The 22,817-nt window shown below is 44.1% G+C and overlaps 1 protein-coding gene across 1 annotated transcript in view; it reads right to left on the bottom strand.

The window, feature by feature from the left end:
- VPS35L (VPS35 endosomal protein sorting factor like) overlaps positions 1 to 22,817 on the bottom strand; it is a 166,734-nt gene that overhangs the window by 12,032 nt on the left and 131,885 nt on the right. Inside the window, exons 24-28 of the mRNA XM_083153228.1 lie at positions 21,463 to 21,561; positions 20,681 to 20,758; positions 18,053 to 18,167; positions 4,718 to 4,857; positions 2,402 to 2,567 (exon numbers count right to left, since the gene is read on the bottom strand). Of these exons, the coding sequence (XP_083009354.1) occupies positions 2,402 to 2,567; positions 4,718 to 4,857; positions 18,053 to 18,167; positions 20,681 to 20,758; positions 21,463 to 21,561 (598 nt within the window). The remainder of the gene's footprint in view (positions 1 to 2,401; positions 2,568 to 4,717; positions 4,858 to 18,052; positions 18,168 to 20,680; positions 20,759 to 21,462; positions 21,562 to 22,817) is intronic.

The following is a 22,817-nucleotide window of genomic DNA, read 5'->3' as shown; positions in this document are numbered from 1 at the left end:
TAGTCACAATAGTAATCGCTCTTCTCCCCCTAGAAAAATCCATGTTTAGGCCTGCAACATTTTAACTGCACAGTAATATAAGAGGCTAAGTGAGCTTAAATACAGCATCTATTAATACACAGCCAGTATGTTCCTAACAAACCCGAGCAACGCATTTAATACATGTCTTTCTAGATGAAATAAATGCCCTTGGTCCAGGATGTTTTGTATTACCACAGCGTGTTTGTGTACATCTCAGTGCACTGCAGCTTGCTGACTGTTTTATGCATTGGTAAATAAACCATCTATTGTTTGCTGATTTAGGATTTTCCAGATGAGCACAATGGCTCCCAAATGGCCATGAAGCCGGGATTAGCAGTGCACACCGAAGCTGTATTAGGTTATAGGGAGATTAGCCAACTACAAAGGATTTTATTTTGGGTTCCTCAGAGAAATGCCAATTGTAAGCAACAGCTGTTAGCAAAACCTGCCAAGTGCAAGGACTTGTGTATAAACAGCCGATGAGCTGGGAACATAGGAACTCGCTGTCTGTATTTACTGACAACTAATAATCAGAGCCAGCGTCTGCCACATAGGAGATAGGGACTTCCTAACAGTGACATCATTAGGTAGCTACATCTATTGTATTTTATTGCTTGTATAACAGCTGAAATAAGGAGGACGCTTCACATAATGATGGAAGACATATTCAGTTATTATACATTTAGTAGTTCTCCTGCTCCCAGACATGTACTGAATAATGAATCTTCAAGCTACAACTTTAATGTATTGCTTTGTATATAGTAAAAAAAGAGACAAGAGACAAGCAGCGCTAGAACAATATGAAAAGATAAATAAAAATCGGGGTGGTAATTATTAACTTATTTACCCGTCATCTACTATTGGGTACAAATAGGAACGGACTCTCCAACCATACTGGTGCGCCTGAGAGGTCACGTTTGTATTTTTGTTTTTGTGTCTCCAACCATACTGCTTTACTGGTGGCTGTGGGTGTCCCCATCTTTTTTATATGTTAGGTCTTATTAAAACTGTGTGAAGACCATCCAATTTTTACTTCTCTTTTTCATATTGTTCTAGCGCTGCTTGTTCCTCTTCTCTTTATGTATATGCAGGAGTAACTACCCTGTTTTTAAAAGCAGCCGCTGAGAAGCCAGCCATATTGAGCGACCCCAGTTCAAACCCCCATTAGAGGGCTGGTTTTTTTTGGCTTTGTATATACAGGGCCTAATTCATGTTTGTAAGCAAAGCAAAGAAGCAAGAAAAAGTAAACCATGTTGCACCACAGGTGGGGCATATGTAACATGTGCAGAGAGATTTGGGTGCGGTGGGTTCAATTTGAAATCATTTGTTTTTGTTGATCTCTACTTCTTGGGTTTTATTGACCTCTACTTCTGTGAGTTTTTGGCAAACTCTTATACACATGCAGCAGTTGAGTTTGGAGATATAATTTTATTTAATTTATTTATTTTGACGGATATTATTTTTCTCTGTTCTAAACAGCGCCAGGGCCTAAAGGAGCCCATACACGGTCCGTTGTGGACCGGCTCCGTTCTGTACTATGCGATGCGCGCGCCCGCGCATCACATAGTACGGTACAAAAAGTATTTGCTGCACATACTTTTTGTACTAGGTACACATCGCATCGGATCGCAGTGCATGCACACTGCATGCACAAGGGATGTGATCCGATCCGATGTGTACTGTTTAAGTCCCAAACGGATCCGTTAAACGGACCGTGTATGGGCAGCTTTAGCCTGTTTTGACCCTTGTGGTCCATTCAGTCAATTGTTGTTGTTTTTTTGGAACTTTATATTGTACTTCATTGGGAGCTTACAGATCTATTTATGAAATGCATTATTAATTAAATGTGAGGGCCAATTTGGTTGTAAGTTCATTTATGAAATGTGAATGCTATTAATTTATCGTTGATGCAAACAGGCCTATTTATTAAATATAATTTAGTTTTCAAGCTGGTTGGGATAGAAGGAGGAATACTTAATAAACATTAATGCACTGATTTATTATTGGGGCTGGTTGGTGGGTGGGGCTCACCTTGTATCGGGGTGCTGAAGGACACCTAACAGTACATGATTTCCAGATCTCTAAGTGAGTACACCGATATATTTATTATTAGGGACACATTTTTATAGACCCACAGCTTGTCTGGAAAACATGACCTGTTTATGAGGTGGATAGTAGCAATCTGTTTTCAGAGAGATCTGACATTCCATGATCCAGACAAGCAACAACTGATTTTAAGACAGTAGCAATAGTAGTCAAACCTCCGCCATGACGCTCTTACAATGGCCACAGGTGACTGCCTCCTTGTTAATCTGACCACACCTACTGGGGAAATGCCAATTTACAACAAGAGATTACTTTCGCAATATGAATGGGATACCTTTGTCTACATGATACAGATAGCTTTCTTGACTCAAGGCAGCCAGCAGATGCAGGACGCTGGTGTAGATTCGGACTTTATCATCGCTGTTATCTTCCCAGGTGTAATCTTCAATCACATTTAAAAGGCCTCGAACCAGGAACAGAACACCTTGTTCTGGGTGATCCTGTAGGAAAGGCATTTGTACAGTGAATGAGCACACACTCCCCTTACTGTACATCCAAGCTTCAACCCTTATCACTGGGTCTACATATAGGGTTTGGTACAGAATCTGTACAGTATTTAGGACGACAGTAAATAGGCTGACACCAAAGGTCAATATGCATTAAGTTGACACACAATAAAGTCGACATGGTCAAAAAGTCAATGTGACAATTGTCGACACAAGTTTTTTCAGTTTTAATATGAAACCAGTAGCCATAGAAACCTATACACTCACCACGCTTCGGGGAGGTTACTACTCGTAGTCCACGTAGATTGTAAATCAAGCATGGGTTGGGAAAACATGGGAAAAAAACATGTCCACTGTTTGTGTGTCCAGCATTGCCACATTTTCCTTTTGAACTTGTTGAGCTTTTTACCTGCCGACCTACACGTTCCACCTATCACCCAGCCTAGAATTTGTCTATATAAAGGTCTTTAATATACGTCAACTATCAAATATACATTTTCTTAATTATTAAAGGCAAACATTCCTACTGCCATTTAACCTCCACAGTCAGCGGATTATAACATTTTCTGTCCAATACAAAGATACCTTGCAAATTCTAATTAAAACAAAATAAATAAATAAATAATAAGCTTTGCTATTTGCAGAGCAAACACTTTGTGGAACCAGAGGCTCTCATATGCTGTAGGCCATCATTTTGAGCCTGTTTATTCACAAGTTTGCGTCTAATCAATCCCTGTAAATCAGGGGTGGGGAACCTTTTGGGGTCCAAGGGCCATTTGCATTGAGGCATAATGCCTCAGGGGCCATTTAAAAAAAAAAAAAAAATCGTCCTGTGCCAGCCGTCCCATGCTCTGGCGGCTGCCGCGGTTTACGAGTCGCCGGTCTGTGTGGTACGGCGGCTGTGCAGGGAGTCTCATACAGGGGAAATCTCGCAAGTGGTCGGTAGCTCTGACGAGATTTCCCCTGTACAGCCGTCGGGCGGGTCACAAAGACTGGCTCCGGGGACTGTAAACGGCCCGCGGGCCTGAGGTTCCACACCACTGCTGTAAATGGATGACTGCCAGCTAACCTCAAATGTCAGGGCATTTAAATATTTCATTTATGGTTTGTTTATTTTAGAACCAACTTTGACAGAATTATGTGGGCACCTGATACTAGACCCCATCTTGGTTATGCAGTATATTCTTTCCAAATCATTTGCTTAAGCGAGATAGATTGAAAAAGAGACAAAGATTAGGAGATTATTTTGTCATGATGAGAAAAATTGTTTACCTATTCGCTAGGCTGCAAACAGGACTGAATCAGGCCCTATGTGTATAAATTTGTCTAATTTTGCTAGCTAAAACCATATGTTGAAAGGAGAATGTCACTGTGCACACACTGCACTCTTTGTTTGGCAGGCTGTGGGGGAAATTTACTAAAATGTGTATTCTACTTCACATGTGATGTTGCTATGGGCATTCAATCAGATTCTGTCTACTATCTTCTAGAGCAGTGGTTCCCAACCCTGGTCCTCAAGTACCCCCAACAGTGCACGTTTTCCAGGTCTCCACACAGAATCACAAGTGCTATAATTAGCTCCACCTGTGATCTTTTCAAATGTGCCTGAATAATGAGTGCACCTGCTGGGTGACCTGGAAAACGTGCACTGTTGGGGCATGTGAGCATACATGCTCTTCCAATGATGGACCAACTGCTAGGTCGTGGATGAGAATCTGAGAAATGTGTAGCTTTATTCTTGTGAGGGACACTGAGTAATGTAATAATAATGCCTATAGCTTCTGTTTCTCTTTGAGGGGGGACTCAAGTTTTTAAAGATATTTTTTTCCCCATTTTCCAAACTTTTTTTCTCGGGCCATTTGCCCCCCCTTTTTTGGAACTTTTTACGGACTTGTATTTTTTTCGCTGCATGATTATTGCCCACTTACTGGAGCCTACTGAAACTCAGGGGAAAAAATTCCCAGATAATAGCGGTCACGGCTGCCACTAATTGTATAGCTCCGGAGGCTCAATTAGCCCAAGGTAAAATACCGCAGGTAATTGAATTCCCATCCACAGTGGCTTTGTTTTTGTTTGACCAAACATTAAAATAAAACAGGCCAAACATAAAAAAGTAATGATTATTATAAGTTACTGAGACTCACAGGGACAACCAGCAAGGAAGAGAAGAAGTTACTGAGAAACTCCAAGAGAAAGGCCTGAGATGAACGCATCTTCCCGTCTATATTAATAGACTTCGGGACATCCGGGACAAGGCTCACGGCAGCTTTGAAGAAGGCATCCGCTATGGATAAAAATAGAAAAATCTGAATTTTATATACCATAAAAACTGTAAAGCACAGTACGCAGCATAAATGGGCTAGAATAGTATAATCGGACTATCCAATTTTACCCTATTTTTATCATGCAGAAAATTACCCGTTTTCGGGGGTTTAACAAATGGGATCCGGCATAAGTTCCCAGACCCATGTGCTATCGCACAAAAACAGGTTCCTGGCGGATGCTTATTGCAGATTATACTTCAGCTGCCCTGATGTGGTTTATTGGGACTTATTGGATAGCCCATGGTGAATCCATTAGCTATGTTAAATTACTGCAGCTTACTGGCCTTAGAAGAATATATATACTGTATGTATGTATGTATGTATGTATGTGTATATATATATATATATATATATATATATGTGTATATATATATATATATGTATATATATATATATATATTAATTAGTCCCATGGAGAGACTGAGCCCAGTGCCCTCCAGTTACCAACCACAAGGGAAGGAACAATGCAATACACAGCAGGCAGCACTCAGGATCCCTTATACAAAGACACAGTAGAGCATTGGTAGATTTATCAATGTTTCAGACCTTGTTTCTCACGCAAACCAAACTTAAAAATGCTTAATATTGATAGCCCTGCTCCTGAAGTCTATCTCAGGTATCCCACTCCCCCTAGACCCATGGTCGTTCCCATGGTCTACTCGCTCGTCCTTTTCCAGACTTAGACTCTTCCTTGAATAAGCTACTATCCCATATAGTCCCTTATTGCTAAACTGGAAGTCCCCTGCCCCTGCCCCCCCCACCCCCCCCTAGTGCCAGATATGTTACCACAATGCCACACATATGCCCCCCACAGTGCTAGTTATGTGCCCAGTGCCGGGTATGTCCCCACAATGCCACACATATGCCCCCACAGTGCTAGTTATGTGCCCAGTGCCAGATATGTTACCACAATGCCACATATGCCCCCCCACAGTGCTAGTTATGCCCCCTGTGATAATTTCCCAGCAGCAGCACTCACCGTTGTTGCTGCTGCTGCCGGGCGGGGAGAGGACAGTCTGGTGTCCCCCTGCAGTCCGACTCCTGCATGTCACGGAGGGGAGGAGAGCACAGCGCACGTCTCCTTCCCCCCCTCACTTCCCTGTGACTGGTCCATCCACGAATCAAAGCTCGCGGGCCGGCTCCTGATTGACTGCTGGCCCGCGAGCTCTGATTGGCGGACGGCCCAGTCACAATGATGCACACTAAGGGGTAGGAGAGATGCGCAATGCGCGCTCTCTTCCCCTCAAGGAGATAGATTTGGGCCGGGGAACCGGCAGCGGGGGGACGGAGGGCAGCAGGAGCAACACTTAGCAAGGGGGAGAGCCACATGCGGTTCGAGAGCCGCGGGTTGGCCACCCCTGCAGTATAGACCAAATGATCCCAACCCATCGCATGTAAGATGAGCGATCTGTGCTTAAGGGGCACCCGTCGCTATGTGTGTGTACGGGGATTAAGAATATTGATCCCAGATAGTGCATTATTCCTCATATTGCATGTCCTCACGACCAACTTCTAGGGTGCCATAGGATTCTTGGAACATTCAGTAACATGTGTTCTATGCCTGCTGATCATTTCTGAATGCAAAAGAATCATTAAAGAGATGAACTGCTGATAATCCGTCAGCTGCCTATGAAGTACGAGATGTAATTTTATGTGATGAACAAGACTCATGTGATATAGTCATTAATATTTCAGAGGATATAAATAGAGAAAATACCTCAGACACTAAACTTACAGCCACACAGCAGGCGGGCCTCGTGCGGCAGAACACAAGACGAAATTCCCATTTGTTTGTCTGTTTAATGGAATTGGCTTCTGAGAAATTGCTGTTTTTACGGAATGTTCGAATATTCTACAAACAATAGTTTACGTGCAGCCCCCCAAATGGTCTGTTTGGAAAACTGTAAAATGGAGAAGGATAAACAGCCAGCCAATCAGCTCCTACAGACTGTTAGAAAAATGTCAGGAAGGAGCTGGTTGGTTAGTTATCACTCTCCATTTTATCACTGCACTACTTTATGCATCCATTACCATTTATATACTCAGACTGAATACAAAATGGCGTAGATTCTTACAGCTTCAACCGGTATAGGGTCGGAAGGTCAACACTATTAAGGTCCACATGCATTGGGTCAACCAATGAAGATCAACAGGGGTTAGGTGGACACATGAAAAAGATTGACATGGCTAAGGCCGACGGGGTCAAAAGGTCGACACAAGCATTAGGTCGACAATGGGAAGGCCGACAGTCAAATATGTTGACATGAGTTTTTCACTTTTTTTTTTACCCGAATGTCGGTTGACATTTTTACCGGAATGTAGGTAACAAGGTTAAAAGGTCAGCTTCGGGCAAGGTGTCTGGTTGTGCTTGGCCCACTGTGATGGTAAAGGATGAACAAGTTGGTAAAAAAAAAAAAATTCATGAAAAACTAATGTCAACCTTTTTCTATGTTAACCTAATGCATGTTGTCCTTTTTTATGTGTCAACCTTCTGCCTGTTGACCTAGACCAATGTTAGCCAACTCCAGTCCTCGAGAGCTACCAACAGTTCTCATTTTCCAGACAACCTAGCTGCTGCACAGGTGCACTCATTACTCACCGAGGTGGAGATAATTACTTTACTTGTAGTTCTGTGAGGAGATCTGGGAAATATTAACTGTTGGTAGCTCTCAAGGACTGGAGTTGGCTACCCCAGACCCAGGGCAGTCGAGAGGAATGCCGGGCCCCGGTAAATTTTTGGGGGCGTGGCCTAAGTGTGTGTGTTGTGGGAACCTCCCACACTTAGGCCACGCCCCCAAAATGTTTAGAGGAGGGTGAAAGAAAACTCTAAAAACTGTAATCTCAGAAGCAGCACACACCTACAGCATGTGCTGTGCTGACTGCAGGTTCAGCATGACCTCTCACGCTGTCAGGCTGAGCCTGCTGTCAGCACAGCACATGCTGTAGAAGTGTGTGCTACTGTTGCTACCCGGGAGGGATGGAGGGGGGTCAGACCAGGGCCCCTGCGGGGCCCCTTCAGCAAGTGTGGGCCCGGGTAATTAGTACCCGCTCCCCCCCTCTCTCGGCTCCCCTGCCCAGACCTAGACAGTATCGACCTAAAGGTGCCCATACAAGTTACTCAATTATATACACAATATCGCACAATATTGTACACAATATCGCATCTCATCGCATCTCGGTTTTGCGATGAGATGAGATCTAGAACAAAAAGTATGTGCAACACATACTTTTTGTACTAGATCTCATAGCAAAACCGGGATGCGATGAGATTATTGTATACAATAATTGCAATGTGTATGGGCACCTTAAGGAACGCATACTGCAGACGGTAGGAGGAAGATGGCGGATGTGTCACTGGGTAACTGGGAAAGTGGACACTTCCGCGGAAGAGTTACCTCTATTCAGTTTAGGGCTAGGAATAGGGGATACATAAGCAATATATTTATAGCAATGAATCTGTTCTATACGTTTATTTTACATGGTGATTAGGGTATGTCAGCATGCAGTATATGACAGCTAACGGCTGTTGGGTGAAATGTAATAGGATGAGAGATTCAGAAAGTGAGAGATTTGGTAAGAAATCTCCAGTTTTGTTTGTTTTTTTAAAGCGGCAATCATTTACACTGCAAAATCATACTGGTTTTGCAGTGTAATTGATCTGTATATGTTTAAGGGTGTGTGGCCACGCCTTCCGTGATTAGACCATGCCTCCCATGATTAGCCCACACCCCCAGAGAAATACCCATCCAGGCTCCCTACTGCCTTGTGTAAAGCTGCAAAATTGTGGCAAATGACAAGATCTTGAAAAATAACTTTAGCGCATGCTCTTGCAATTGCATTCCCGACAGGTATGAACGTTGTGGTCACTCACACTAGTCTGCTGCCACTGGTTGTATGCACATAGATTACATAGAGACATGACACAAACACAGCTTCTGCTCAATATGTGTGTACAGGTTTTCTTGTGGAACATGGCAGCTGGAGAATTAGCTATTGCTTAGTAGAGTCTAGCACGCATTCTCTGGTTTCCATGATAAACTGGTCTCTGGAGGCAGTGGTCCATGTGGCTGATGTCAGGAAGTGTTTCTGGATACTGGTTTTCGGAGATAAAGTGCTCTTTGTGAGACAGGTAGAAGCAGTTTCATTAACTACAAAGTCTCAGTACCCTGGGCGCCGAACGCCACGTTTCCCCAAGCGGAAAGACACAGCAGCCAGAACCACTCATCTGACATCATCATAACTCAGACAAGGAAGCAGATAACTAAGGACAGTCTGCAGCATATCTACTCTGTAATCATAGTTACAGCACATATATACGCAGGGGGTTATTCTGGTTCACTCGCAAAGGCAAATTCCTTTCCAAATGGACAAAACCATGTGCACTGGAGGGGGGGGGGGGGGGGGGGGGCAGATGTAACATGTGCAGAGAGAATTAGATTTGGGTGAGTTATTGTGTTTCTGTGCAGGGTAAATACTGCCTGCTTTATTTTTTACACTGCAATATAGATCTCACTTTGAAGTAAAACCCCACCCAAATCTAATTCTCTCTGCACGAGTTACATCTGCCCCACCTGCAGTGCACATGGTTTTGTCCATTTGAGAAGCAATTTGCCTTTGCGAGTGAACCAGAATAATCCCCACAGTGTTCTGGTTTATATTCTCTTTTAACAAGGTGATCTCCACTTCTCCACTGCTAGACATGCAGAGACCGTGTCTGTTGCTACTACATAATATTACATTTATACAAATATTGTGTCAATATTTTTTTTCAGAACAATGAAACTACAAATCTTTATGGAATCACAATGAATAGGGTCTTGCCTAATTTCACGGGCACAATCTAGCAGACTGAACCCCATAATGAACCACTGCCTATAATTGCACAGTGCTGGCACAGGAGAGGCCCATAAATCACATATCTGCAAAGTTTAAAAAATTCTTTGTGCACGATATCACAGTGCCTGGTAAATGTCTATAGGAGTGGTCCGGCTATAGGGAATGCACCCTGGAGAGAAATCACATTACATCACTTGAAATGAATCACAGCAGTCATTAGAATGCTTTGTGAATAAAACAATTATGTACTGTAGCTCTCGGTCAGAGCCAAGTGCTGTGATCATACTGCATTCTTATAACTGGTCACCAGGGCTATTTTTGGGCCGGAATGCCCCAGAACGGTGTTCCTGAAGCTCTTTTCTAAAACAATGTAATGAGGAACGACGTTCTGGGACCTCCCGCGGCTTCCCTTCAAAGGGGAGTGGAGGAGAGCCCATTGCTCTCCTTCCCCTCACAGTGTTCCTGACTCCTGCGACCATTTAAAATTTGGCTGGGCCATCAGCCAATCAGAGCTCACGGGCCTACTCCAGATTGGCTGAGTCGCGGACCAACCGTCGCAGGAGGACTCCGGACCAGACTGGGGTGAGGGCAGCAGAGGAGCGTGCTGTGCTCTACTGGACAGCAGCATCAACAATGGTGAGTTGCACTGCTGATGGGAAATTCTGGCACCGTGGGGGCATAGGTGTATCTGGCACTGTGGGGGCATATGTTCATCTGGCATTGTGTATCTGGGGGCATTGTGTAACTGGCACTGCTGGTGGCAAGTGTATATATGGCATTACTGGTGGCATTATGTGTATATATGGCACTGCTGGGGGCAAAAAAAGTTTATGCACCAATTGATGCCCCGCTCCTTTGGTAGCTCCACCTACATCGCCATCCTCAGTTTCTGAACCTATTTTCCTACAAAAGTAGCACTGTTGGTCACCATCAAATGGCATAAAATCGGGGTCTACAGATGGGGTGCAGAGTATGGCCACTATGACAGAGGAAATAAAACTACCAACAATATGGACTGTCACAGATATAGGAACACTTACTACCACACTAGGAAACTCTGACTCCCTGACATCACAGATGTGAGAGGGAGGTGGATGGAATAAAGGTGTGTTAGCTGTTGCAGGGCTAGGTGTGTGTGTGAGTGAAGTTGGTATGCCTTGAGAGTATTCACGTGCATCCAGATGTAGCCCCACTCATTGTTGCTGCAATATGGCTGCTCGTGCCCATTGGGTGCCCCAAAGTTGTACCTAAGGCATAGAATCGCTATTCCATGCCATTGCTGCTTCTGAGAATTAGATGCACATGCGTGGAGACAGGAAGGCGCCAATCACCATGGATGTCGCACGTGGCGATTGGCTTGGAAATGATGAGTGCGGCTACATCTGTATACAGCAGCCAACATCTAGGCTGCGACTTGTCACACCTGCGTGCTGTGAGGAATGTGCGTGTTATGTGTACACACATATATTGGCAACCACGATACAGACTGAGGTGTGATCGCGGGTGCAACAAATTACAGCCAAACGCACTTAGTCACTGCCCATCCCCACAGCCCAAAGTGTGATACATTTTTAGAAGTTGTTTACGTAACAAGTTATGCCCCGCCCCTGCTGTAGCTCCACCCACAGTATTCACAGCCTTGACCCCCTGGAAATGGGGGTCCTAACTATTTGTATCAGTCCTCTGATGGCAGTCCTGTACAGGTTACCTTATTACACCCAACACTAAACTGAGTATTTGTCACACAGTCCAACCGGGGTCTGACCATGTTTACACAGCATCTTTCTCCAGGAAAATTGAAGGGTTAGCGCTGTACACACTGAGGGGGGTATTCATTGTCAGGGGTACGGCTGTCGAGCAAGCTCGACAGCCATGCCCCTGTCCCATTATTGCTTTGCTCGACTTGAGCTCGGCGGTCAGGATTCAATGTCCCGGCCGCGAGCTGAGGACGGAAATAGACTAGCTCCGGCCGGGATCTCGCCTATTTACGGCTTTTCTCGGCAGAACGAGCCCGACAGCTTGTGATGTCGGGCTCGTTCTGCGGAGAACCCCTGTTCAATGCTGTCGAGGAAAATAGCATTGAATAGGGCCCCGCAGCCATCTCCCCTGTCGGGAGATGGCTGCGGGAGGACGACTGACATTGAATACCCCTCTTAGCCTGTGTCGCACCAGTGTCTGTACTGCAGGTCACTCACAGACACTCCCATCTACTTACACAGCCAAACAGCACCAACCTGGGAATATCCTGGGTCAGTGACTGCACCATGGCAAGAGGACTACACCATGTGCCGTGTGATTGGCACCAACCTGGGAATATCCTGGGTCAGTGCTTCAGTGGAAATGGTTTAAATTCCGTGTATGACCCGGCTTGGAACTGAGACTTTGGTGACATTGACCAGCCCAGCTATAATTCCGGTTATAGGCTCTAATTTAGACCAGTTAGCTAGGCTGCATTTTTTGCAGATGGACAAAACCAATGACAGTGTAAGAATAAAGCAGCCAGTATTTAATCTGTGACAAGTATAAATAAATGAAGATGACCACTGCAACCAATCAGCTTTACCTATTATTTATCAAGTACATGGTACAACAAGATAAATAGAAGAGGATTGGTCGCTGTGCGAAACTGCTCCAACGGTCTTCTCCCCTGAAGTAAAATACAGCAGGAATGTGTCCCTGTGATAGAACTGCTAAGGCGATGTTACAGAGCAGGAAGCATCGCTGAGCAGTTATATAACATACAAGGGTAAATAACACAAAACACCTGACTTTGCAGCTCTTTTGTTGCCATAGAATAATTATTCAAAAGAAACCTTACTCCGTGGTATATTTTCGTTTTGTCCAAGCTGAACCATAGTATCAGATCCAAAACAAAGAAACCTGCTAATAGCTGTTCTTCCGAAAACCCAGAGTCAGCTCTGTGTCAGCTTATTTACACAAGCAGCTGGAACCTACTGGGGCATAGTGAGAAATATCCCACCGTTCCCAACCACAATCCACACTAATCACAGGGACACTGGCTCCCAGCTACACGCAGCTGCTTGTGTTAGGAGTGCGGAACTAGGATGGAGACTGCCCATCCCATTTTAGTTATAGCAAGGTTGGAGGGTTTATAGAGCACAGTGTTTCTTGATTTTCACCTCATGAACCACATTGGTAAAGGCGAATTAGCAATGCTATGATTGATTTTTCTTTCACAGATCAGTTGAAAATAGGAAGCAAATAAAACAGCAGTTTGTCTCCTGAAAATATGAACGCTTCAAATTGTGGTCTCAGTACGAGACCACATATATATCCGCAACTGCAATACAGCTAGACATAAGCTAGAAGCCAATACCCGCCACTGATTTACTGAGCCACACAGGAAGCCACTAAAACTTACCATATTACATTTTCCCTTTTTACTAGCTAAAGCAAATCTTACACCGGCATATTTATGTCTAATTACCACTTGGTATTGAAATATAAGAAAAAATAAATAAAATAAACATTTCACAGCCCTCAGCCATCGTCATAATACGTAGGGGCAGGTGTATGAACCAGAGTGAAGTGCAGAAATGCACTTAACGCTGGTTAACTGGGGGGGGGGGCCGGATTAAGACTTACCTAACGTATTACTAACGCACCTAACGTGGCCGGGGCGATGTATTAACAGCCGCCCAGGTGTTAATTCACCCCGGCTGCTTCGCCAGCTCAGGGCTAGCATTGTCCTATCCCCCACTGTGGGGACAACGCTAGCCCTGCTTCTGGCTTGGGCTGTGCTGGAGATCTGTGGAATTCATACCAGCCCCATACACTTACATTACTTTTAGTAACTGTGGAATTCATACCAGCCCCATACACTTAAATTACTTTTAGTAACTGTGGAATTCATACCAACCCCATACATTTACATTACTCTTAGTAACTGTGGAATTCATACCAGCCCCATACCCAATGATTATGGAGTTATGCAGAAACTCTCTGCATTTCAAAGCATGCTGCATTTAGTACTTGTGTCTGCAATGGTAAAGTAGCATATAAATATAATAGGCCGGATTTAGTGATGCCGAAGTTGGTGGAAGCGCGGGTGCCCAGACGAACTCTGACAGTTCTCTTTTATTGCTTTGCCTTCTGAATGACTGGGGGAATAAATTAGCATTATGTGGAATTATGGATTTATAAGTATTGTTCATTTGCTTCCACCTTATTCATTATCCTCATGAGTCATCACTGGTTCATAGTGCTCGCCTTGTGAAAGGCACTGGTTCATAGTGCTCACACTGTGAAAGGCGCTGGTTCATAGTGCTCACACTGTGAAAGGCACTGGTTCATAGTGCTCACACTATGAAGGGCGCTGGTTTATAGTGCTCGCCTTGTGAAAGGCGCTGGTTTATAGTGCTCAGCTTGTGAAAGGCGCTGGTTCATAGTGCTCAGCTTGTAAAAGGCGCTGGTTCATAGTGCTCAGCTTGTCAAAGGCTTTGGTTTATATTGCTAACCTTGTGAAAGGCACTGGTTCATAGTGCTCGCCTAGTGAAAGGCGCTGGTTCATAGTGCTCGCCTAGTGAAAGGCGCTGGTTTATAGTGCTCTCCTAGTAAAAGGCTCTGGTTTATAGTGCTCACCCTGGGGAGAGGGGGGGGGGGGAATATGCATTATGTGGAATTATGGAATTATAAGCATTGTTCATTTGCTTCCACCTAATTCAATATCATCATGAGTCATCAGGCCACTTCTGGGGCTCTTCTTATAGAAGGTACCTGTTTGCTTGTGCACACCACGCAGCAAACACCAGTTTGCTGTTGCTCTCTCTCTAGTGCTCGCCTTCTGAAAGGCACTGGTTTATAGTGCTTTAAAGGCACTGGTTCATAGTGCTCACTCTGAGAAAGGCGCTGGTTCATAGTGCTCACTCTGAGAAAGGCGCTGGTTCATAGTGCTCACACTGTGAAAGGCACTGGTTCATAGTGCTCACACTATGAAGGGCGCTGGTTTATAGTGCTCGCCTTGTGAAAGGCGCTGGTTTATAGTGCTCAGCTTGTGAAAGGCGCTGGTTCATAGTGCTCAGCTTGTAAAAGGCGCTGGTTCATAGTGCTCAGCTTGTCAAAGGCTTTGGTTTATATTGCTAACCTTGTGAAAGGCACTGGTTCATAGTGCTCGCCTAGTGAAAGGCGCTGGTTCATAGTGCTCGCCTAGTGAAAGGCGCTGGTTTATAGTGCTCTCCTAGTAAAAGGCTCTGGTTTATAGTGCTCACCCTGGGGAGAGGGGGGGGGGGGAATATGCATTATGTGGAATTATGGAATTATAAGCATTGTTCATTTGCTTCCACCTAATTCAATATCATCATGAGTCATCAGGCCACTTCTGGGGCTCTTCTTATAGAAGGTACCTGTTTGCTTGTGCACACCACGCAGCAAACACCAGTTTGCTGTTGCTCTCTCTCTAGTGCTCGCCTTCTGAAAGGCACTGGTTTATAGTGCTTTAAAGGCACTGGTTCATAGTGCTCACTCTGAGAAAGGCGCTGGTTCATAGTGCTCACTCTGAGAAAGGCGCTGGTTCATAGTGCTCACACTGTGAAAGGCACTGGTTCATAGTGCTCACACTATGAAGGGCGCTGGTTTATAGTGCTCGCCTTGTGAAAGGCGCTGGTTTATAGTGCTCAGCTTGTGAAAGGCGCTGGTTCATAGTGCTCAGCTTGTAAAAGGCGCTGGTTCATAGTGCTCAGCTTGTCAAAGGCACTGGTTTATATTGCTAACCTTGTGAAAGGCACTGGTTCATAGTGCTCGCCTAGTGAAAGGCGCTGGTTCATAGTGCTCGCCTAGTGAAAGGTGCTGGTTTATAGTGCTCACCTTGTGAAAGGCGCTGGTTTATAGTGCTCTCCTTGTAAAAGGCTCTGGTTTATAGTGCTCACCCTGGGGAGAGGGGGGGGGGGGGGAATATGCATTATGTGGAATTATGGAATTATAAGCATTGTTCATTTGCTTCCACCTAATTCAATATCATCATGAGTCATCAGGCCACTTCTGGGGCTCTTCTTATAGAAGGTACCTGTTTGCTTGTGCACACCACGCAGCAAACACCAGTTTGCTGTTGCTCTCTCTCTAGTGCTCGCCTTCTGAAAGGCACTGGTTTATAGTGCTTTAAAGGCACTGGTTCATAGTGCTCACTCTGAGAAAGGCACTGGTTCATAGTGCTCACCCTGTGAAAGGCACTGGTTCATAGTGCTCATCCTGTGAAAGGCACTGGTTCATAGTGCTCACACTGTGAAAGGCGCTGGTTCATAGTGTTCGCCTTGTGAAAGGCGCTGGTTCATAGTGCTCACACTGTGAAAGGCACTGGTTCATAGTGTTCACCTTGTAAAATGCACTGGTTTATAGTGCTCGCCTTGTGAAAGGCGCTGGTTCATAGTGCTCACACTGTGAAAGGCACTGGTTAATAGTGCTCACCTTGTGAAAGGTGCTGGTTTACAGTGCTAACCTTGTGAAAGGTGCTGGTTTATAGTGCTCACCTTGTGAAAGGCGCTGGTTTATAGCGCTCGCCTTGAGAAAGGAGCTGGTTCATAGTGTTCGCCTTGTGAAAGGCGCTGGTTCATAGTGCTCACACTGTGAAAGGCACTGGTTCATAGTGTTCACCTTGTAAAATGCACTGGTTTATAGTGCTCAGCTTGTGAAAGGCACTGGTTCATAGTGCTCGCCTTGTGAAAGGCGCTGGTTCATAGTGCTCACACTGTGAAAGGCACTGGTTAATAGTGCTCAGCTTCTGAAAGGCGCTGGTTCATAGTGCTCAGCTTGTGAAAGGCGCTGGTTCATAGTGCTCGCCTTGCGAAAGGCGCTGGTTCATAGTGCTCGCCTTGTGAAAGACGCTGGTTCATAGTGCTCGCCTTGTGAAAGGTGCTGGTTTGTAGTGCACACCTTGCGAAAGGCGCTGGTTAATAGTGCTCACCTGGTGAAAGGTGCCGGTTTATAGTGCTCACCTTGTGAAAGGCGCTGGTTTATATCGCTCACCTTGTGAAAGGCGCTGGTTTATAGCGCTCACCTTGTGAAAGGTGCCGGTTTATAGTGCTCAGCTTGTGAAAGGTGCCGGTTTATAGTGCTCAGCTTGTTAAAGGTGTTGGTTTATAGTGCTCACCTTGTGAAAGGCGCTGGTTTATAGTTCTAACCTTGTGAAAGGCGCTGGTTTATAGTGCTCAGCTTGTGAAAGGCGCTGGTTTATAGTGCTCAGCTTGTGAAAGGCGCTGGTTTATAGTGCTCAGCTTGTGAAAGGCGCTGGTTTATAGTGCTCTCCTTGTAAAAGGCTCTGGTTTAAAGTGCTCACCCTGGGGAGAGGGGGGGGGGGGGGGAATATGCATTATGTGGAATTATGGAATTATAAGCATTGTTCATTTGCTTCCACCTAATTCAATATCATCATGAGTCATCAGGCCACTTCTGGGGCTCTTCTTATAGAAGGTACCTGTTTGCTTGTGCACACCACGCAGCAAACACCAGTTTGCTGTTGCTCTCTCTCTAGTGCTCGCCTTCTGAAAGGCACTGGTTTATAGTGCTTTAAAGGCACTGGTTCATAGTGCTCACTCTGAGAAAGGCACTGGTTCATAGTGCTCACACTGTGAAAGGCACTGGTTCATAGTGCTCACACTATGAAGGGCGCTGGTTTATAGTGCTCGCCTTGTGAAAGGCGCTGGTTTATAGTGCTCAGCTTGTGAAAGGCGCTGGTTCATAGTGCTCAGCTTGTAAAAGGCGCTGGTTCATAGTGCTCAGCTTGTCAAAGGCACTGGTTTATAGTTCTAACCTTGTGAAAGGCGCTGGTTTATAGTGCTCAGCTTGTGAAAGGCGTTGGTTTATAGTGCTCACCTTGTGAAAGGCGCTGGTTTATAGTGCTCACCTTGTGAAAGGCGTTGGTTTATAGTGCTCACCTTGTGAAAGGCGTTGGTTTATAGGGCTCACCTTGTGAAAGGCGCTGGTTTATAGTGTTCACCTTGTGAAAGGCGCTGGTTTATAGGGCTCACCTTGTGAAAGGCGCTGGTTTATAGGGCTCACCTTGTGAAAGGCGCTGGTTCATAGTGCTCACCTTGTGAAAGGCGCTGGTTCATAGTGCTCACCTTGTGAAAGGCGCTGGTTCATAGTGCTCACCTTGTGAAAGGCGCTGGTTTATAGTGCTCACCTTGTGAAAGGCACTGGTTTATAGTCTCACCTTGTGAAAGGCGCTGGTTTATAGGGCTCACCTTGTGAAAGGCGCTGGTTTATAGTGCTCAGCTTGTGAAAGGCGCTGGTTTATAGGGCTCACCTTGTGAAAGGCGCTGGTTTATAGGGCTCACCTTGTGAAAGGCGTTGGTTTATAGTGCTCACCTTGTGAAAGGCACTGGTTTGATAGAGCCACTTGACCAGAATGAAGATACAGGTTGAGGCGGGTGAAGATGCTGACCAAAGACGGAATGGTGATAAAGCAGAAGGCGACACAAGCCTGTGTAAAGAAATATTACAATGTAAGTTATAGAAGCACCTGTTCTACACTGGGCTAAAATGATTGCAACTCTATAATGAATCAGGATTATTATGGAAATTAATAATAAAAGAAATATTAAAATCACAATACTTGCAAACACACTAATGCTAACAGTTACTCAGATGGCGATGTTCACATGAAGGAAACATCTATTCACTTACGACACCTCCTGCTGTTTTGAATAGAACGATGTCCATTTCTGTAATGTGTGTTTTGTAGAGCTTTTCAATAATAAAATGACTCATATGGCAAATCTATTACCTATGATGCATGGGCAATGCTGTTCATGTACCGCTGGGATGAACGTAAATGTAATGGAATTGACCTCAAAGGAGATCAAATGAGCAAACATGCTGCATACAGCTGAATCGCACCATCATTACAGGGTTTCCTATTGCCCATGCTGGGCTCTAAAGGAGTTACTGAGCTGTGCACCTATATAAATGCTTCTGAGACACCTGCCTAAATCTACAGTGAGAACAACACATAAGGTGCCCATACACGTGTCGATTCGGCCATGCGTTTTGAGCTTAAATAGCATTGCATTGCATGCTTTGTGCATGCGTTGTGCATGCAATGCAATACGATACGATAAAAAGCAAGTACAAAAAGTATGTGCAGCACATACTTTTTGTACTGTGCGATGAGATGTCGCGGGAGCACGCATCTCAAAGCACACATCGTGGCGCCGGAATTGGCACGTCTATGGGCACCTTTAGGGCCAGATGCACTAAGCTTCAAAAGTGATAAAGTTGAGAGTGATAAACAACCAACCAATCAGCTCCAACCACAGACTGTGTTTGAAAAATGTCAAGAGAGGAGCTGATTGGTTGTTTATCACTCTCCATTTTATCACTTTTGAAGCTTAGTGCATCTGGCCCTAAATGAGTGGCATTTTGTTATATTCTGCCACTAAGCAACCTCTTCCCTCCTGTTGTCAAAGCCCACTTCTCTTCACATTTCACTCACAGCTCTCCTATACTCCAACACTCAGTGACCATCTTCGTCTGCATACTCATCTCCATCATTGGCCTCAAGCCTCTAGTAACTATAGAGTCTAGTTGTATGTTGATTGAGTCCTCACTACTTACATTTAAGCTGTAATGTGTATTGATCTGTGGCGCTCTTTATTTGTACTGTATTTTTGTTATTTATTCAATGTAATGCTAAGCTTTGTCTCCCTGTATTGTTCCTTTGTACGGCGCCGCGAAACACTTGTGGCGCCTTATAAATAAAATTATAATAATAATAAGTACTTCTATTAGTTCAACTTACCTCTGCTCTATGTACTGTATAGGACTTTAATGTTTACAGGCTTGAAGTAGAAAATCAAAGTCAACCTAAAATGCACTTACATTCTGGGCAGGTCTAATTGGCTCTAGATCAAGGCTTTGAAATAAGCTACCCTCCAGCTGCGTTGGGACTACACATCCCAGCATGCTCTGCCTCAGTGTTGCCATCAGGGCAAGCTAGAACTGAATAGAACTGAAATAGCACACTGGGACATGTAGTTCAGCAGCAGCTGGGGACTTCATATTAACCTTTCCTGCTCTAGATCATTTAGAGTACAGGTTCTCAAACTCGGCCCTCAGGACCCCCACACATTGCATGTTTTGCAGGTCTCCTCACAAAATCCCAAGTGAAATAATTAGCTCCACGTGTGGATATTTTAAAATGTGTCATTGAGTAATGAATACACATGTGCACCTGCCCGGTGACCTGGAAAACATGATCTGTGTGGGGTCCCGAGGACAGAGTTTGAGAACCCCTGATTTAGAGGCTTAATGGCCAATGTATTAATACACAGGTTCTCAAACTCGGTCCTCAGGACCCCACACAGTGCATGTTTTGTAGATCTCCTCACAGAATTACAAGTGAAATCATTAGCTCCACCATCTTTTAAAATTTGTCAGACAGTAATGAATGCACCTGTGCACCTACCGGGTGACCTAGAGAATGTGAACTGTCTGGGGTCCCGAGAACTGGGATTGAGAACCCCTGTAGTAATACAATGCTTTGTCATAGTTTGTAGTGTCTTTCACACTAATAAAAAAATATAATTGATAAACTGCATTTGTTGCTAATGTGGACGGTAAACACCATTGCTACCATTACAGAGCTTATATACAGCCATCAAATGATCAAGGGATCAAATGATGGTGTCTTTCAGAAATGTATGCCAAGATATATATATATTATAAAAAAAACCTTAACAAGTCCTAAATCACCAGGGTCTCTTCTGCTGATCACCATAACCTATTGGACAACTTGGTGCATTCAGCATTTATTTATGATAAATGTTATCTGCTTAATTCACTTGGTAACCGTTCCTATATAGAAACTGTCAATATATTTTATAGCCATTATAGTTTACTTTTAACAATACATAGAGACAAACTGTGAGGAGAAAGTATTCTACAAAGGTGGACACTGTCACATGACACATGTGGAGATGGTCACATGACACATACCCTGACAAAAGAGGCTGTCTTCCTGGAATGATTTCCTTTCATCACCTTTTTGGTTTCCATGGCCAGATGGTTCACGCTCTAGGGATAAAAAATGGTTACTATTAAAGAACAAGCAAGTCCTTTGAGGCAGACCCCAGTCATAGGTTTATTTACTAAGATGGGATTTCTATTAAAGATGGGATGTTGCTATAGGCAACCAATCAGATTCCATCTATTTCTGCTAGAAGGTGCTAAATAAGTAAGTAAGAAGTAGATTCTGATTGGTTGTTATGGGCAACATCCCTTCTTAGTAAATAAACCCCATATTGTGTGGTACTCTATGAATGCCTCAGGATGGGAAAAGCAGTGGGCAAATAGAACAAATGCTATTATCAATGTGAAACTTCTCATTTGCTTGAGAAAGGTCTCCTAGATAACCAAAACGATTATGTCAATCTTATATTAGAGAGCTCCATTCATTCTATTTTGTATAGGTATAAACAAAGTACATATTAGATTTATTGGACATCTTTTATTCCAAGATGGCTGACTGGACACCTAATAATAAAATAGCCGCACACAGACAGGGCTATAACATGGTGATCTACACGCTACATAAAGAACAATATGGCAGACAGATGGCTCTCTGAAGGTCGAACTGGAGTAAAGTGAACAGCAGCATAATATACGAGTGAAAAAGCTGTATACAATTCCCATAAGAATGAAAATAATCAGCAGTGCGCACTGACGGCCGTATGCTGTGTCACAGATACATAGAACAGACACCTGTGAACATAACTCACATGAATTAAATGGACAAGGACTGGCTCCAGATTGCAGAACATTGCTCTGGCTTCTACATAAAAACTCAGCTGTTGTTCAAAGTCACGCCCAAAGGACACCTGAAAAGTAGGACACAGGGACAGGCAGTGTCAGGGCTGGTATAACAATACTACTAATAGTTACTAGTAACATAAATGCATTACGATAGGAAGAGTTCCCAGAAACATTACATATACCCGGTACTTTCCCCTGCTGGCATTTCACCCTAAACCATGTTCTTGCATGATTCTAAAAGACTGAAGTTTCAGAAATCTCCAATGACAGGAAGAGCAGTGCATGGCCAATCACATGCCTGCATTTTCTCTCCTCAGCCAATGATTAGGTGGACTGACCCTGAAGAACTCTTTTTGGAATAGAGCACATACAACAGTAAATCACTGCAGCTGGTCGAGGTTCCATTTTACAGCAATTTCTCTGTTGAAACTGTGTTTATCGGATTACAATACGGTAGATTACATAGTACAAGTGCAGGGCCAGACCTCCATAGAAAGAAACAGAAGTTCAAACCCCACTGGAGTAGCTGATGATACATGTTTTTAGCCATTATAGGATACATGGTACAGACAGTAATAAAAGTACCATGTAATAAACAAATATTGTTCTGGGGCAACCAGATGTACATTTTCCCAAGCTATATTCTTTCACAATATGTGAGAGTGTGGTAAAATTTGAAAATTTAGGGAAAGGTTTTGGCACTTGCTATATGAAGCTATACCTCCTAGCTATGTTATGTGTCAGCTTTATAAATTGGGACTTGAAAGACAGAATTGTTGCACTTTCTTCCAATAGTAAGTAATTGGACAGTTTCCACAGCATCATCTCACCAAGCAGCTCAAAATACAGACATTCCTCACTTAACGACCTGGTTCCGTTCCTATGACTCGGTCGTTAAACGAACGTGTATAAAAAGATATAATACAAGTACAGTACACTTCTAAATAAAGAAAAGTCATTCTCCTCCTATCCTCTGAGATGCTGCAATACGTGCGCAGCACGGGTCACTAAACAGTCTGGGCAGGTCGTAAGTACAAATGGGTAGGTGGGTGGGTCGTAGGTCCGAGCGGACGGGGTCGTAAGTCTGAGCAGTCACAGTGCGGTCAATAAAAGAAGGCTGGGTCATAAGCCTGAGCGGGCGATAAACAGGTAAGTCCTTAACAATGTCTGTATTCTGCTTTATTTTGAGAAAAGGGCCACTATCACCAATGCTGAAAGGGGGGGTCCCTTTTATGCTGAATGAGGAACATATATAGACACCCCAGTATCGATATCCTATATTGAAGTTGTTTGAAACAAATTGGTGTCGCTATTAGAATTC

Source organism: Crinia signifera, chromosome 7 (assembly GCF_055691185.1).
Source record: "Crinia signifera chromosome 7, ASM5569118v1, whole genome shotgun sequence".
Classification (NCBI taxonomy): domain Eukaryota; kingdom Metazoa; phylum Chordata; class Amphibia; order Anura; family Myobatrachidae; genus Crinia; species Crinia signifera.
This window is presented reverse-complemented; position numbering and strand designations above follow the sequence as displayed.